At 39.1% G+C, this 15,672-nt stretch overlaps 1 protein-coding gene across 2 annotated transcripts in view; it reads left to right on the top strand.

The window, feature by feature from the left end:
• slc22a23b (solute carrier family 22 member 23b) overlaps positions 1 to 15,672 on the top strand; it is a 54,766-nt gene that overhangs the window by 30,899 nt on the left and 8,195 nt on the right. For both annotated transcript variants that reach the window (XM_088644088.1, XM_088644087.1), the window contains exons 5-9: positions 7,384 to 7,552; positions 8,814 to 8,941; positions 12,346 to 12,448; positions 13,151 to 13,386; positions 13,996 to 14,028. In XM_088644088.1, the coding sequence (XP_088500214.1) occupies positions 7,384 to 7,552; positions 8,814 to 8,941; positions 12,346 to 12,448; positions 13,151 to 13,386; positions 13,996 to 14,028 (669 nt within the window). The remainder of the gene's footprint in view (positions 1 to 7,383; positions 7,553 to 8,813; positions 8,942 to 12,345; positions 12,449 to 13,150; positions 13,387 to 13,995; positions 14,029 to 15,672) is intronic.

Below are 15,672 nucleotides of genomic sequence, written 5' to 3'. Positions count from 1 at the left end.
TACCATCTGTTTTATCATGGTGGTGAAAGATCCACTTTGATTCTTCCCAGTTAATAAGGTTTCACTGACAATTGTGTGCTAATGTGCTGTATCCCTCATCTGGATGTGCTGAAAGTGACTCATAAAAATCTTGACGCTGGTAGAAGGAAACTGTACACACCCAGCTACAACAATCAACTTAGTGACTGAGATACCTGAGGTTAAGGTTGGCAGCAGAAAGGAGGAATTTACAACTTGTTCAGCGTTAACAAACACAATGGTGTTTCTGTTTGTGTTTCTGATTGGGACACAAGTCAGTGGGAAAAAGACATCAACATCTTTTTCAGGAACTGGACAAGAAAACTGAGCAAAACCCTCTGGATCTGTTCAGTTCCTGCACTTGAAAAACTATCCTGTATTTCCTCGTTGCTGAAGTAGTACCCTAACCTCTTATCCCTCTTTGAGGAAACAGCTGGATAACATCCTCAGATCAATTAGCTGCTAGTAGCCAAGTGATCTAAGGGGGCTGAATGCTTTTTTGTTTGTCAACTTTCTAATATTTTAATTGAAATACTAAACACAAAGCAACAGAAATTTACAAGTGAACGAGATTACACTTAACTCACTAAATCAAATTGTTTGGACAATGAAACAATGTTGGATTTTAAAAAAACCTGCTTCTGTGAATTAAACGTGATCTGCTTGGATCACTGCATTACTGCAGTGTGCTGATAAGTTTTCACACTATTTTTACTAGTGTACATCTTAAACTAAATGCAAGGAGAGCTACAATAACCTGTTTGTTACAACAGTGACCAAGGATAATTAGCACAGTTGTGACCATCTCGGCACCGATTGTTCCAAATGTGATTTGTCTTATCCAGATGTATTCAGATGACGTATCTGTCTTTTCCACAAGCTGCTCACTTCGTAAAATAAATTACTAAGTGGAGAAGTTAATTGTCTTTTGCTTTTCAGGTCACATTAATTTTAGGTTCACTTTACTTTACCACGGTGCACTTCGCCATCAGACTCGAGCCCTTTAGTTTGATTAATTCGCTTCTGTCGGTTGTTTTAGATCATACATGAATATTTATGGAGCAGCAGTGTGTCACAGTGATCAGGGTTCTGGGCTTTCAGCTGGGAGGTTGTGGGTTCAAATCCCAGGTGGCTGTTGCATCCTTGAGCGAGGTGATTCACCTGACCTGTTCCACTCAAGTTCTCGGCTGTGTCACTGTCTCAATAACACCAGCCCTATGAAACGGCAGTACGTTCTTTTTCCAGTTGTTTTCTGTTCAGATGGCCGAGTTATTTCATTCATTTCAATTATAGAACCAGAAAGACAATACCTTGATTACTGCACATTACTGCACGATGTAGTTTTAAAAACAGAATCACGAAAATAAGTATGTCCTTGTTTGTTTGATTTGGATCTTGGCAAATGTTTCCATTTTTTTTTTCCACAAATGGCATTTCACATTTTCTCATTGACTCCTGTCATCAATCTGTTTACTTTATACAATACAATAAGCAGTCATATGAAACAGGATTGAAGAGAGTGTTCTACAATGCGCTGTTGTTCTGCTTTGCTGGTTGTTGTTTGTGCCATATCGCTTTTACGGATTTGTTTTCTGAAGCCACTTTCTCTCGAAAGTATTTCTCTAGTATTAACCTTTTCTTTGTAAAACCAGCAATCTGAAAAGTGTAGATGAAACCCTGATAAGATGTATAATCATTACAAAAGGCTATTTTTTCTGAACGGAAGGTTTAGTTTTTAGAACATTTAGTTTTCAAAGAAATATTACGACAGACGGACACACTGGATATTGAAAAGTCTGAAATTAAGCTGGTAATTTAAGAAAGAATGTAGGAACAGCAGAAAAGGTGCAGTAATTGTTTTTTCTATTTGAAAACAAACGGGTTTTTAGGCATTTCTGTTTAGTTATGTTGAGATTTTATATTTTGTAGGAATAAAAGGGCTTTGTTCATTCTTTGTAACCAAGTGCCCATTTAATTTCCTGTCTTCTTTTTATTTGCTTAAGAAAACTTTGATAGCTGACTCTGCCTGTCTCACTATGAAGTGGACATACAGTACTGTATATTTTTTTAGTGTTTAACACAGCTTGCAGGGATAAGTTATGCCTTCCCAGTGACCCTGTATTGGATAAAGCAGTTAGAAAATAGTTGTTTAACACAATGTATTTATTGGCTGAAAGGGAAGAATAATTGTCTGTGTGTGACTATTATTTTATATAAGACATTATATTATGTACAGTATGCATGTTTTGGTATTTTTCCATTCTAAGTAATGTTTCATAATACTTCCATTTTCAACACAAGCCTAATTATCTTAGTAAGTCTATGGAAATCTGCTTGATTTAATTCTGAACATTAAAGAACTTGCTATGGTGCATCTTTATCCAAGAACACTGCCTCTTTGACATAACTTTTGGCAAGACAGATTGTGACTCTTAAACTGGATTTTTTTAAGGCAAGCTTTGCAGTATACTGAATTGTAAAATGAATAGAATTTCTGGTCAGGATTACAAAGAAAGATGAAAGTTTTGTCTTGCTAATCCTGGATATATTTCTATTTCCCTCCTGGAAAGGGATGTATGCATATTTTTAAAATAAATTAAAGCATTGTGGAGGCACCTTCAGAGTTCTTGTGGTTTTTCTGCTTTGACAGCTGTCTGTTGACTACACTCCTCTAAGTGTTGAGAGGAGCCTGGCTCACCAACAGAGTGATTTTCTATAGAACTGAAAATAGAAACATCTTCATGGACTGTTTATGTCACAAATTGCAACACGTTTTTCTTTTTTCATTTAAAGACCTTTATAGGGTTCTGCTGCAGAAGCGACAGAAATGTAACATCGGTTGAGTTTTCAATATTGTTTTTCAACTTAAATGTGATGGTACTTCATGTGCATGCCAGTACTGTGTTTTGTTACTGACATCATTAAACCAGACGCCGGTGGCAGTTTGGATTTGCTTACATCCTTCGGTGTCGGTAAATTCATTTTTTTAACTACTGCACAAGCTCAACCAAAATCTCAGGCTGGGAGGTTGTCAGCTCCTGATAGGCTGATGGAAGTAGAGAGAGGTAGTTTGCATCAAGACGGATATATTCCCTTTTCTGCCAGGCCTGAATCCTCTCTCACTGGACACTATTGCACAGTCTGCATATAGCTGACTGCTTGTCCTTCATCATTAGATGGCTGTAATGAACTATTCACAGAAAAAAAAAATGACAGTACACAGAAATTAGGCCCGATGTATTTCATTCCGAAAACACAGAAAATGTATGGGGCTCTGTCTTTTGGGAAAAGGTGCCCGTCCTCATGTTTTTGGGTCAGCTTTCTTGTCGAAGGTACAAAGGGTCTCAAAGAAGCGTTCAAGGTTGATTGGAGGTGAATTTGAACCTGAGAGCTCAGAAATCCTAGTCCTGGTGCTGTAGCTATGAGCCCACACCACCTTTAATGGAACAGATGAGAAGGCTATGTACTGTAGGCAGTTTCTCACTGGGTAAAGTTCAAGTATGTGCTGAATCATCTCACCTCTTCTTCAGCTTGATGCTCTCCACAGAACCTTGACTTACTGTTGTACACTGAGGACGTACAGTACTTGCTTGGTTTCGCTTTGTTGTTTAGCACTGAGCTGTAATGACCCAAAATGTCCAATTTTAATAAGGGATGTTGCGAGGAAGCAGTAAAAGATACATGATTGACATTTTAAATTATGCACAGTCTCGGCTGGGTTCCATAAAGGTTGTCTGTCGCGATGGAAGGAGCTTTTCGGGTTGAAGTAAAAGAAGAATTTCTGAAGCTTTTATTAACATTTATGTCAAGGCTCTTTTTAGTACAGAAAGCATTGTTGCCAGAAAGCTACCATCTCAGCCTTGACTACATACATTTTTAAATACCTGACAGTAATGCAGCCATTAATGTAAGTGTAGAAAGATAGACCTGCTTTGTCTAAATATTATATAAGATATTCATATTGCACTAATATGGTTTTGATGTGGAGGTTATATAAATACATATTATATTTATAATTAATAAAAATCTATAAATTAGTAAAACCATTACATTTTGAAAAACCTTTTGAAATTGTTTTCAGTTTAGTAACTTATTGAATGTTCACATTTATTAAATCTAAAAATTCGCTATTTGCTTTAACATTATCAGCTTTTTTATAATGATTTTTATGGTGATGTATGGAAATTAAATCCCGAGTACTTTTTTATAGACATATCCGTTTTTTTTCCCCCCCAATATAAAGCTTGATGAGAATAAAGTCATTACCAACTATTTCGGAATTCACACCAGGAATAGTGTAATTAAGAACACAAAAAAATTAACAGATGAGAATAGACCGTTCAGCACATCTGACCCATTTGGAAGTTAGCAGCTAATTGATTGAAGGCTCTTGACTCCAGCTGTTTTTCCGAAAGAAGTCAGGGTATCAGCTTCAACAGCATGGCTGGGCGGCTTGTTCCACATAACCATAAACCTTTGGATAAGAAGGGCTTCCTGATCTCAGCTTTAAAGGCACATCCGCGACGTATCCTCTTGCGCCCTGTGGTTCGTGTTTGACTGTTCATTCTGAAGACGAGGGTTTTGGATACTTGTACTAAAGCCTCCTTTTTCAGGCCAGACCATCAGTTTCATTCTCTCCCTTTCTTCCCTTATAACCAGTTTGAAAAAAAAAAGACTACTCCCTCTTGTGGTAAATGTAAGGCCATTCACCTGTCGCTTTAGGCTGTTGATTTATTTAATTGGTTCTCTAAAACAAAAATGAATTGCCATTTCTATTTTAATGATATTGCAATATAATGTGCTATATGGCCACATGTCTTTGGGCAGAGCTTGTAGGAGCATTGTTATCCATAATCTACTTTATCAGTGATTATACAACATAAAAGAGGAGTCCTGCTATTTCCCAAAGTTTTCCATAGTTCGTTTTTTCACAGTTACTGAATGCAGCACACAATGTCCATGTTTTGATTTGGGTACAGCTCCAATGGATCTGGGGTAACAAATTAATAGCAATATATTAAACTTATGTCCAATAATATTTATAATATACAGTACAGTGTGGTAGCCAAGCAGTATTTTAAGTCTTCAACATATACAATGTGATATTAGGATGAAGTGTCATATATCCAGTTATATACAAATGTATACATTAATGTCTGCAGCTACATCTATACCCAATATGTTGTTTGCTTTATCATCATAGAGCACCATTTCATAGCTTTTCGAGGTCTGATGCGATCAGGCTAGAGCGTGATGTTGATGTTACTCCATGTATTTCCATAACCAGCAGAGTTTCCAGAAAAGTGAACAAAAACTTACTGAGCCGGACTGAAGCGCAGTAACATTTAGTACTGGCATCACACCTTCGAAACGAGTCTCATAATCGTCTCGCGATGCAGGTGGAGGAAATAATACTGTATGTGGGCTGTAAAAGTAAAACACTGGAGGTTAAACAATTTGGCTTGATTACCAAATGAGGTAAAAAATGTATCTATTGTACAGAAATTTAAGTTGTACAGTTATTCTTCGTCCCGCTGTACATAAGCAAATTAACTATAGTGCAAACAATTCTCCTCAATCGCATTACTTTATTATTCTCTTCTTTTGAATGACAACATACTGTATAAGAAAGCTTTGCATGTGTTCCACAGACTACCCCAAATATTTAATTGGTATAAAATTCTGGCTGTTGCACACAATCCCAGCTCTAAGAGGTGTTACAAGCACTGATAATCTTAATATTTAGGTGCACCAGTTTAACGTTGTTAAATGAAATAGAGAGCTGTACAGAAGCATATGATTTAAATAGTAATGACAGCTAAATAAGACAGTGAGGCAGCATGCAGAGAATAAAAAAACCTTTTGCAGGATGTGATTTATTTCATGTGGTATGTTTTGACCACATTTTATTTGCTACTTCTGTGTTAGTTGGCGTCAGATTTCTGTCACAGCCATAGTAAATCTGCATCTTTCTACAATTAGTTTTCTTGAGAAACTTTCCTAAACTGATGTACGGGAGATCCATCAGGGTTTGTAGCATTGGGAAACATCTCAAACAGAGATCTGCGATTACAGTTACACAGTGACTCACCTCTGGCCTAGAGCTTCTAAACACGAATTACTGAAAGAAGGGAAGGTTGTGTTCAAATTGACCTGAAATGTTCCAGTTTAACTAAATAGTTCTTCCCATTGTACCAAATGAAACATTAATGGAAACAAATGAACACTTGTTCTGTTATGTGTTCTTTATGATGAAAGTCTCACTGTTGTTTGTAGTGGAATTCAGTCAATTTACTGAACTTTTTGTTTAAAAAATATTTCAGTTTTCTGTACTTCTTTTGTTGTGTCGGGAAAAAATGATCATGAAATGCATTAAAATCTTTTTTATGTGATTATTTCATTATGTGATAATGCATTATTATTCCTCATTTTATTATTAGTGCCCTTATGGCATGTATTAAGAACTTTTCTCTCACTACAAAGAAAAATCTCTCCAAACTACCTAAAACCTAAATGTAATATTATTTCTTTAGTCTCAGAAGGTGTTACATATTGGTCAGAACATTTTCTGGATGCTGATATTTGGCTGTAACAACCAATGGATATCTTTACTTGTTATTTCACGAAAAATCTCTAGGTATAACTTAATGACCTCTGGCGAATCTAAAATCTATGAAGTATATGGTAAGACAAGTCTAAAAAACAAAAGTTTTTAGTTTTATGAATTGGTTTGTATGCAAGTGCCACTGTAACAGTGCCACAACTGAGGCAGTGCTCTTTAACATTCTGTGACAGGACCGAGTCGCCTTGTTATTCAAGCACGGATAGTGCTGATGAATACAGAGAATCATTCAGTTCCTCGGGGGTTCCTAATTAAAATTCCAAGCTTCTCTACTGGGCTGAATGGATCTGGTGTCAAGCCCTGAATTATCCATACCCTGTCACCCTGGAAGGGTCTAGCTGACACATGTCCGTCCTGGAGAGAGAGAGAGGGAGAGGAGAGGTTTGCAGTTAAGCATTTCAGACACCTGTCCAGCATAACATAGGAGACAGGATCCTGGATCTGCTACCGTAACATGTCATTTCTGGATAACGTGTCCAATCCTCAAAGTCTTGTCTCTTGCTAGCTCCTTAAAACAGTCTGGAGCTTTTCGGGAAACCTCGACTAGGCATGTCGCTAGAAGACGGGGAACGAAACGACAGCCCAGAGTGAAAGGGGTTGTTTTCAGGATTGTAAATGCCCCACAGCCCGCGGCAACGTTAGCGTCCTTGATCCTGCTGGCCTGTCCCCGCGCCCCGGCGCCCCCTGCCTGCTGTTCCAGGGGGGCGCCGAGGTAAAGCTCTGTCTCCTCTCCCCGTCCGCAGGGATTGAGCTGTGCCCCCCGGGAAGGCGGTTCTCGGTGACCATGGTGGCGAGCTTCATCGTGCTGGGAGGGCAGCTGCTCATGCCCGGCCTGGCCGCCCTGTGCCGCGACTGGCAGGTCCTGCAGGCTGTCATCATCTGTCCCTTCATTCTCATGATGTCCTACATTTGGTGAGGATGACGGCGGACGCTGGTTCTGAGGCCCTGAAGGATGTTCGGAGGGCGAATAGGAATGCCCTGTGGAGCTGATCATTAACGCACTATGTCTGCCATCCTGTGCATATTCCCAGTATATAGATATATTTATTTTATATACTGTGTCTCTTACATACAGATATAAATACTGTATTTATATTTATCTTGAATACAGATATATTTATGTACAAATCTCTCATATATAACATTATATATATATATGTTATTTTTCTTATAAATTATATATTTATCTCATGAATCTCTTGCCCCAGGTGATGAAACAAGCTGAAGGGCAGAGGCAGTGTAGTGCTGCAGTTTACTCCCACTATGCGTTCAGGCAAGCGGAGGGTTGTGTGCATCATACAAACATGCTCTGACACAGGCCCTCTGGTCCCACTTACAGGGCTCTTTTCAGCACCCGTTGGTGTGGAAAGAGGAGAATAATATGTGCGTTTTGAAAAGGCCTGGTGTTTCGGGAGCACATGTGGCATGTTCCTTGTCTATGCAGGGGAGAATTCTGGAACGCATTAATAAAAAATAAAGCATGCTATATTTATTAAGTCAGAACGTTCCTACCTAGTCCTATAGTAGGCTCCTACATTAAAACACCTATTTTCTTTTCTTAACAACATTGTTCTCATGATGTGTTCAAATGTTTCCATTGCTAAGTAGAAATATAGGAATACAAGCTTGTGTGCAAAGGTGTCACTATATTTTTGAGGATTAAATGGCAAAAATATCCTCACAAAGACAGTAACTCCTGGGAAACGGGCAAATTACTTTTTTTATAAATCAAATATCGTTTTCTTAAAAGAGAACGTTCATAAAAGAGACAAAATTAGTTTTGCAGGTGTTTTCACTCCATGTGTCCAGAGTATAAAAGAATCTATAAAAATGAATTTCCTTACAAGAAATAAAAATGTGTGCTGTGAGTCTCTGGAAGCTGAAAGTTTGGAAAAATAGCCCTGCTATCCTATTATATGTTAAATACAGGAAATGGAAATAATAGTTTTAAATGTTTACAGAGGATGTTGCACGTATTTATAGGGAGACCCTTTTCATTTTCAACTTTGTGTGCTTTCAACTCTTCTGTTGTCATGTTCTCCTTAAAGTTTAATTGAAATCATGCAATGTGTGTAGAAAACTCTCAAAGGTATTTTTATTTTATGTATCAATGTTGCGGGGGGGGATAATGTTTGCAGTTTTCCTGACTGGTTTTGTTTTTCTTCATTTCTAGGGTTTTCCCAGAGTCCCTGAGGTGGTTACTAGCCACTCAACAGTATGAAAGAGCCCAAACCTTGATTTACAGGATCGCTAAAAAAAACAAAGTTAACACAGAGTCCGATGCAAATGGAGTCTTGTCAGGTAAGAAACAGAGGATACAGCCAATAAACTCAGTGTTTGTTAAAATAATTAGAAATAGAAGTTTCCAACTTCCAAATTTTTGCTTGCATTTTCATTAATTTTTAATATTAGTTCAGGTAAGCTTACTGTGAGCTGCAGCGTTTTTGTATTCCTGTCAATATGAGACAATATGAGAAATTGTCCCCTCAGGGTGACTTTAGTTATTCTGTAATAACTAAGTAACAGATAATGTGAGGTTATCCACACAATTGAAACTGTTTATTTAAAACAATTAAGAGCATACTCTGTTAAGTCCGTGAATGTCAAAACTAGTTATTTTGGATCTATCTCATGCGGATTTTAATTCAGAATAGTAAACAAAAAGTGAGTGTTAAGGGGATGTTCCCTCAAGCACAGGAACACAAACATGTCATGTTATAGAAATTCAAATTTCAGTATAGTTAATTTTGACCATAGAGCAATATCCCTTCAAATATGGCAGCACTCTGTGGATAGTCTACAGTGTGATAAATTGTAGGCAAGATTAAACAAGATTAAATTTGTGGGAAGATTCTCCGATGTCCATTCCTAGTGGGTCATGAACAGGTCAGAAGTCGCTTTCCATCTGGAAATGGGAAATTCGCAGGAGGAGGAGCAGAAGAAAGGTGTAGTGGTACATAACTTTTAGCAGATCAGTGTTTCCACTGCCCGGGCCATTTTACTTTGAAAAGAGAAACAGTTTCAAACCGCTGGGTTAATGTATGAAACCACATCACTGCCTGTGCCGCAACCAAGTTAATTAAGGCTGTTTGAAAGAGATTGAAAGTCATTACCGCCAGTTGTGGTGGCAGATTGAAAGGACACAACCTCAGGCTTCAGGGCCGAACAACGCAAATCGCGGTAGTTACTTGTAATATCGTTGCTGTAGCAGAATGGGGAGACGCAAAGGGAAATGTAACTCATTTCAAAGCTGTTTGTTTTTTTTATGCACGGGGTGTTTAGTGTGGGGTGGGGAGCTGGCAGCCCACGTCAATGAGTCCATTTCTCTTTTGTCCTTAATGAAGTTGGTTACAGGCCGTGCTAAAAATATTTTTATTTTTCTGCGTTGAGCTCTGATGGCCCTCAGGGAAGGATGCTTTTCACAGCTCGCTCAAATGGTCTCGTGCTTCAATAAAAATAACTAACATTTAATGCTGTAGGCAAAGAGAAACAAACCACTTTCAGAACAACTTACAGATCTGTGTCACTTGATCTCTGTTATGGTTTGATCTGAAACTTGAACTTGATTGTCGGCAGTAGAGTGTTGTCTGTAATTGTACAAGCCACCATAGCGGCTGGATTTAAATCCACTTGCTTTTTTATAAAGTATCCATCCTCACAAGTAGAGTTTGTGTGGCAGTATGCGATAGTGCATTATTATTATTTGCGGCGATTCTCCTGCTACTTAACACAGTGCAGTTTAATTTTTGTCTTTGATAATGTGTGGAGTTCTATATCAGTATCCATTTGTCTGAAAATTATGAAATGCTTTACTTATCACACGTAGCTGTTGATTTTTTTTTAGAGAAATTTAAATTAACTCATTGAGTTCACAGCCAAACGTGAATTTCATTTCAGGAAAACATTTTTAGTTGCTTCAGACATTTTAGTTCTGTGGGCTAAAATGAAGGAACAGGCGCCGAGAGCAGGTCAGGAGAAACACAAATATAAAAAAATCAGGGAACATTACTGTAAAAAGTCAGTTTGTTGGAAAGGCTCTGAAATGTTTAAACTGCCAGTGCAGACAGCTGTAGGCAGTACCTAATGCCTTTGTTACTGGACACGCATTTATTTTAGGGCAGTTCATCAATTGAAGACCTGCAGTTGCTGAATAAAAGGCAGTATCCTCTAAGCTAGGAAGTCTGATGCTGTGTGTATAGGTGATGATTTAGATTATTTGCAGAAATGTGGTTTCCATAGAAACCTCTTCAATTCCAAACCCTGCACATCGGCAGCGATTTGTGACTGCTGGCAGATTCCTTGAATGGCTGATTATTCATTTTTATCATTGTTCAAACACATACAGATCAAACACTCTCTAATCCTGGGGCATACTGTACATGTGCAAGGAAACCAATCATTAGAAGTCATTAGGTACTGCTGCTGACTTCTGCGTGCAGGCTGAGTGTGAATTGACTGGTTGGAACATGTCAAGCTGCACTCTGTTGTTAAAAACATGAAATGCAACTTGCTTTCGAAGAGACTGTAATAAAAAGCCTGTTTATGTAATTGGGAGACAGGAGCACAATCCAGCTCTCTGATGAGGCAAGAAAACCAGTTTGTGATAAATATGGAAAATAGTCGTAATGAACTATGTTTACACGAGGTTGGAAATCAGGGTCTCATGCATAACAGAGCACAGAAACACAGAACAGCAGATGTTACATTATTAGGTGAAATACTACTCCCTCACCAGCACCACTAAACCTCTCTGAAATATATATACTTAATTATATATACAGGACCTGTCACCTGTTTTTTCAGCTAACAGTGTGGTTGCATTGAGTAAAATATACTGTGCATCCGCCAAATACCGAAAAGAACCAAAATGTCATGTGTACACACTGAGAGAATTGCAGACACTCCTGCACATACAGTTGTTACTTGATAGGATCAGAATAGGCTGAATGCAGCTGTTTGCTAAAGGGACCAGTTTGTCTATTTCAGCTGTTGACAACTGACAGACTGACATTGCGCAGTCGCCTGTAGTGTGATACAGATCCTCTCCGAACAGGTGGAGTTTCAGATCCAGTTTAATGCACATTGGTTTCACTGTACAACTGGGGCAGGAACCTTCAAGAACTTGACTGTCTCTTGCTGTACTGAGTGGAGTTGCAGTGGTGTGTTTAGTTGTACAGGTTACATTTCTCCTCAAATAAGTGGAATGAACACACTGCAATGGTCTTGCCAGAGTGTGCAAGTGTTTATTTTAGCTTTAAGATATCAGGTAAAAAATAAACCATTTGCATGTTTGCAATATGAATTCCCTCTGTTCTCGTTGTTTAGCTGTATGATTATGTGACCATACTTAGAAGCTTGTGTTAAAGAAATGGTCCCCAATCCCCTCGTTTCAGGTGTTTCACACTGCATATCTATCCCTGTCAGGCTGAATCCTGTCGACTCTAAAGCACATCGTGTGTAAATGATAATAGGCACGTTTTCCCTGAGATGTTATTTTTCACCTTCATTGATTCAATATGCAACAGCACAGGGATCTGTTAATTTAGGTTTTAAGTTATATCTTAAGCCTATTTTCAGCTTTCTTGTACACCCTTAGTCTGGGGATTTTTGCTGCTCCAACAGAATGTTTTTAAAAGGCTTTGGAATCCTCTTACGCTTATGGAACCTAATGGAATATAAAGGCAATTGTTCCTGTCCAATTCTAGAACTGGAACGAGAACTTCATAAGAAACCTAAGAAGACCTGCATCGTGAAGATGGTTGGCACCAGGAACCTGTGGAAGAACATTGTGGTTCTCTGTGTGAACTCGTAAGTATACTCCCGACACCTTTTCAATTCTGGGAGGTTATTATACTGTTTTCTTCATTGCTTTGTTATTCACTGTGTATGTGGTCACCATAGAAATGTGTTCTTTTTCAATTTTGAAATGCTTTGTGCAACATTAATTGCATTTTAAGATCATTATTTCCTCCTCTTACTAGGAAATCTATTCAGCTGCTTGCTTGGTGGGAGTGTGGTGTATTTGTTGCTGATACATTATTCAGTAAATTTACTGAGGAAGCAGTAAATCTATCCTGCAAGCACCTAAGGTCGATGTACTGTATCGGGTGACTCTCTTGGACACATTGGGATGTCCTTACACTGAGACAACATGCTAAACAATTTCAGCACATATTGCACACATTACACAAGACGAGCCTGTCATCAGTTTAGCGTTGATACAGAAGCTAGCGAATATAGGGGTTACAGCCGGGAAGACTGAACTGTTCTCTCTAGAAGCCTCTATTGCCTCTACTGGTACACAGTACTTCCAAATATTTTACATACCTGTATCATCATAATGGTCGTCCTTTTGTCAGTCCCGTGCTGTATGAACTCTCCCCCAGAATTCTTCCACAAACATGTCTCTAATTTTCCCCATTCAGACATCATGATTTTATCTCGCCATCTTGCCTTTCAATCACTTTTGGGGATCCACTAATTCACCCCCCTCCCCCCCTTGCCTCCCAGACTTGCAGGTTACGGGATTCACCACTGCTTCGCCAGGAGCATGATGGACCCCGAGGCCCGGGAGACAACCATGTTCCACAATTTCTATGCGGACTACTACACGATGGCGGGCATCGCCGTGGCCTCCTGCCTGGCCCTGTGCCCCACGGTGGGGTGCCTGGGGCGCAGGGGTGGCCTGCTGATGTTCATGATCCTCACGGCGCTGGCCTCCCTGCTGCAGCTCGGCCTCCTCAACCGTGAGTCGCCTCCTGCCCCCTCCTGACCCTTCCAGCCGACCTGCTCGGAAAACGGCGCCGAAATCGCCGCAGTGTTTGCAAAAATAATTAGTGCCGTCTAGACGATAAGAGCACGATTTGCTTGGAAGTGAAAGAAGAAAAACAGCGGTAGTCTGGGTGGGACCAGAATGCCAGATGGCAAGAAAAAATTACCGTTTGAAGCATAGTCTATCATTTTGAGCCCAAACAATAACACAAAAATATCATGGTTAAAGAGACAGGCTAACGTACAGCGTTGTAGTATACAGTTTCAAGTGTCACTGGGGTTTATTCCCCCTCAAGTATTCTAGTGCCAGGTTTGACATTTGTACCTTCTTTTCCGCGTTTGGTCATGAGGGAATGCATGGTAAAAATACACGCCCTTGTGTCAGCTTTTATCATGCTTGTAGCATGTCATCTAGTCCGGGGCATGTTGGTATGTATTGTGTATTTAGCTAAAACCAGTGAATATTAAACCAGTCTGATGTCAAGCTTTTTAAAAAAGCTGATTGTGTGATTGTGACAGCACTTCTTTATGTTGCTGATGAGTTCATCTTGCTTTTCTTTTCTTTTTTTGGGGGATGTGTCCAGTGATAGGGAAGTACAGCCTTCATCACGATACAGGTAAAGTACGAATAAACACCCGTTTGTTTCTGGTCTTTGATCAGTGGTGTTAGATATGGAATTTGGGGTATACAACTTGTTTGTAAATAGCAGATGCAAAAGTATTAGAGAACGAAAAAGCTTAACATAAATATTTATTGTTTAGTTAGTTTTTGTGAAACACTGCAATAAACAGCACAATTATTTTATTATTAGTCTTAGAATGTATTTTTACAAAAGAAGCATCATCCAGACTCATCTCCTAACAATAATCTGGTTTGATGTAGAGGTTTTACCCAGTGGAGAGAACTGGGGTGCACATTTCACCTTTTCTTCTTGTTAGTGTCAGTCATCACCTCACATGATGAATTCTAGCTCACATTCTTTCTTTGAACACACTTGAGATGTTTCCTCTGTGTTAGTGGTGTTGCATAATGAACTGAAACCATATTTGCTATTGTTGTCTTGATTGTATAAAAATTGCAGGGTGGGACTTGTAGGTTTAAACCACTTCTTCATTTTGTAGCATGACTGGTCTCTTGACACAAGTCTAATAAGGAATTCATTTAGGAGGATCTGTAGAATTGTGTTTTCACTTTCACATTATAGAGTGTTTTCCGTCTATCAGTGGGAAAAACTCCCAGTTTTCCACTGGGTAAAAATCCCAGTATAAAAGAGCCCAAGGGAGGTGATAGCCACTATACCCTTTGAATGATTATTGGAAATTAAATACTCCATGTCAGCTCAGGTATGGATTTGTTATTTTCTGTGAATTCACCGATCGATTGGTGGATAAAGCTGACCCCAATCAGTTCTTTGTACACAAATGTGGTACATTTTTGCTCTTCCCCGTTGAAATAACGCCCTTCTGAACGCCATCTACATTGGGAGCACACTATTGAAAGCAGTACCGATGCAGTGCTGGTTTTGTGTAGTGAATCCAGCTCTTCACAATCCCACTGTTTAGGGAGAGACTGGCCTGGTGAACTGCAGAGGCAGACTTTGTATGAAAACAGGGTCTGCGTCAGCTGTGAATCCTACAGAGGGTTCGATGATGCTCCAAATATTGTAATCACCTGGACAATCATTGCCTTTAATCCACGCGGACGTGATCGTTGGGCGTGAGTGTTTCGCGCTGTAGGATATGAGCAGCAGCCCTGGTCCAGATGTGGGTGGAATTTTAAAGGACACTTTACAACTTGTCAGGGAGACCAAGACAGACAGGAGGTACGATTTTGTGATGCTGGAGTGTTCCTGTTGTTCTCATCGTGTGTAGATATGCCATTAACACAGAGGGATGCAAATGAGATAAAGAAGGAGGAAGATCAAGGAATCATACATACATATTTGTTTTGAATACCTGTACAATTTTAATTTTGGTAGATGTTGACTTTTCTCTGCATGGCAGAGGTGCAGCAGGACAGTATTTTCATATAATAATTATGCGATTGATAATCAGAAGCCCATTTTCATGGTTAATTTTGTGGCTCTGTAGGTGACAGTGATGCAGTATGATATCAGTAAATAAGTACCTTATATTTTGGTTTATGTTTTATTTTCACATTCTTGCTTAGGAGGAGTTTAAGTGTTTTTCTTTAAAAAAATAATGGTTTATATACTCTGAACACATGGGGTTGGTTTCAGGCCAAAGTGTATGAAATTAGT

Source organism: Lepisosteus platostomus, chromosome 8 (genome assembly GCF_059453375.1).
Source record: "Lepisosteus platostomus isolate fLepPlt1 chromosome 8, fLepPlt1.hap1, whole genome shotgun sequence".
In the NCBI taxonomy this organism is placed as follows: Eukaryota; Metazoa; Chordata; class Actinopteri; order Semionotiformes; family Lepisosteidae; genus Lepisosteus; species Lepisosteus platostomus.
Note: the sequence above shows the minus strand (reverse complement) of the source record. Positions and strands in the feature narration are given on the sequence as shown.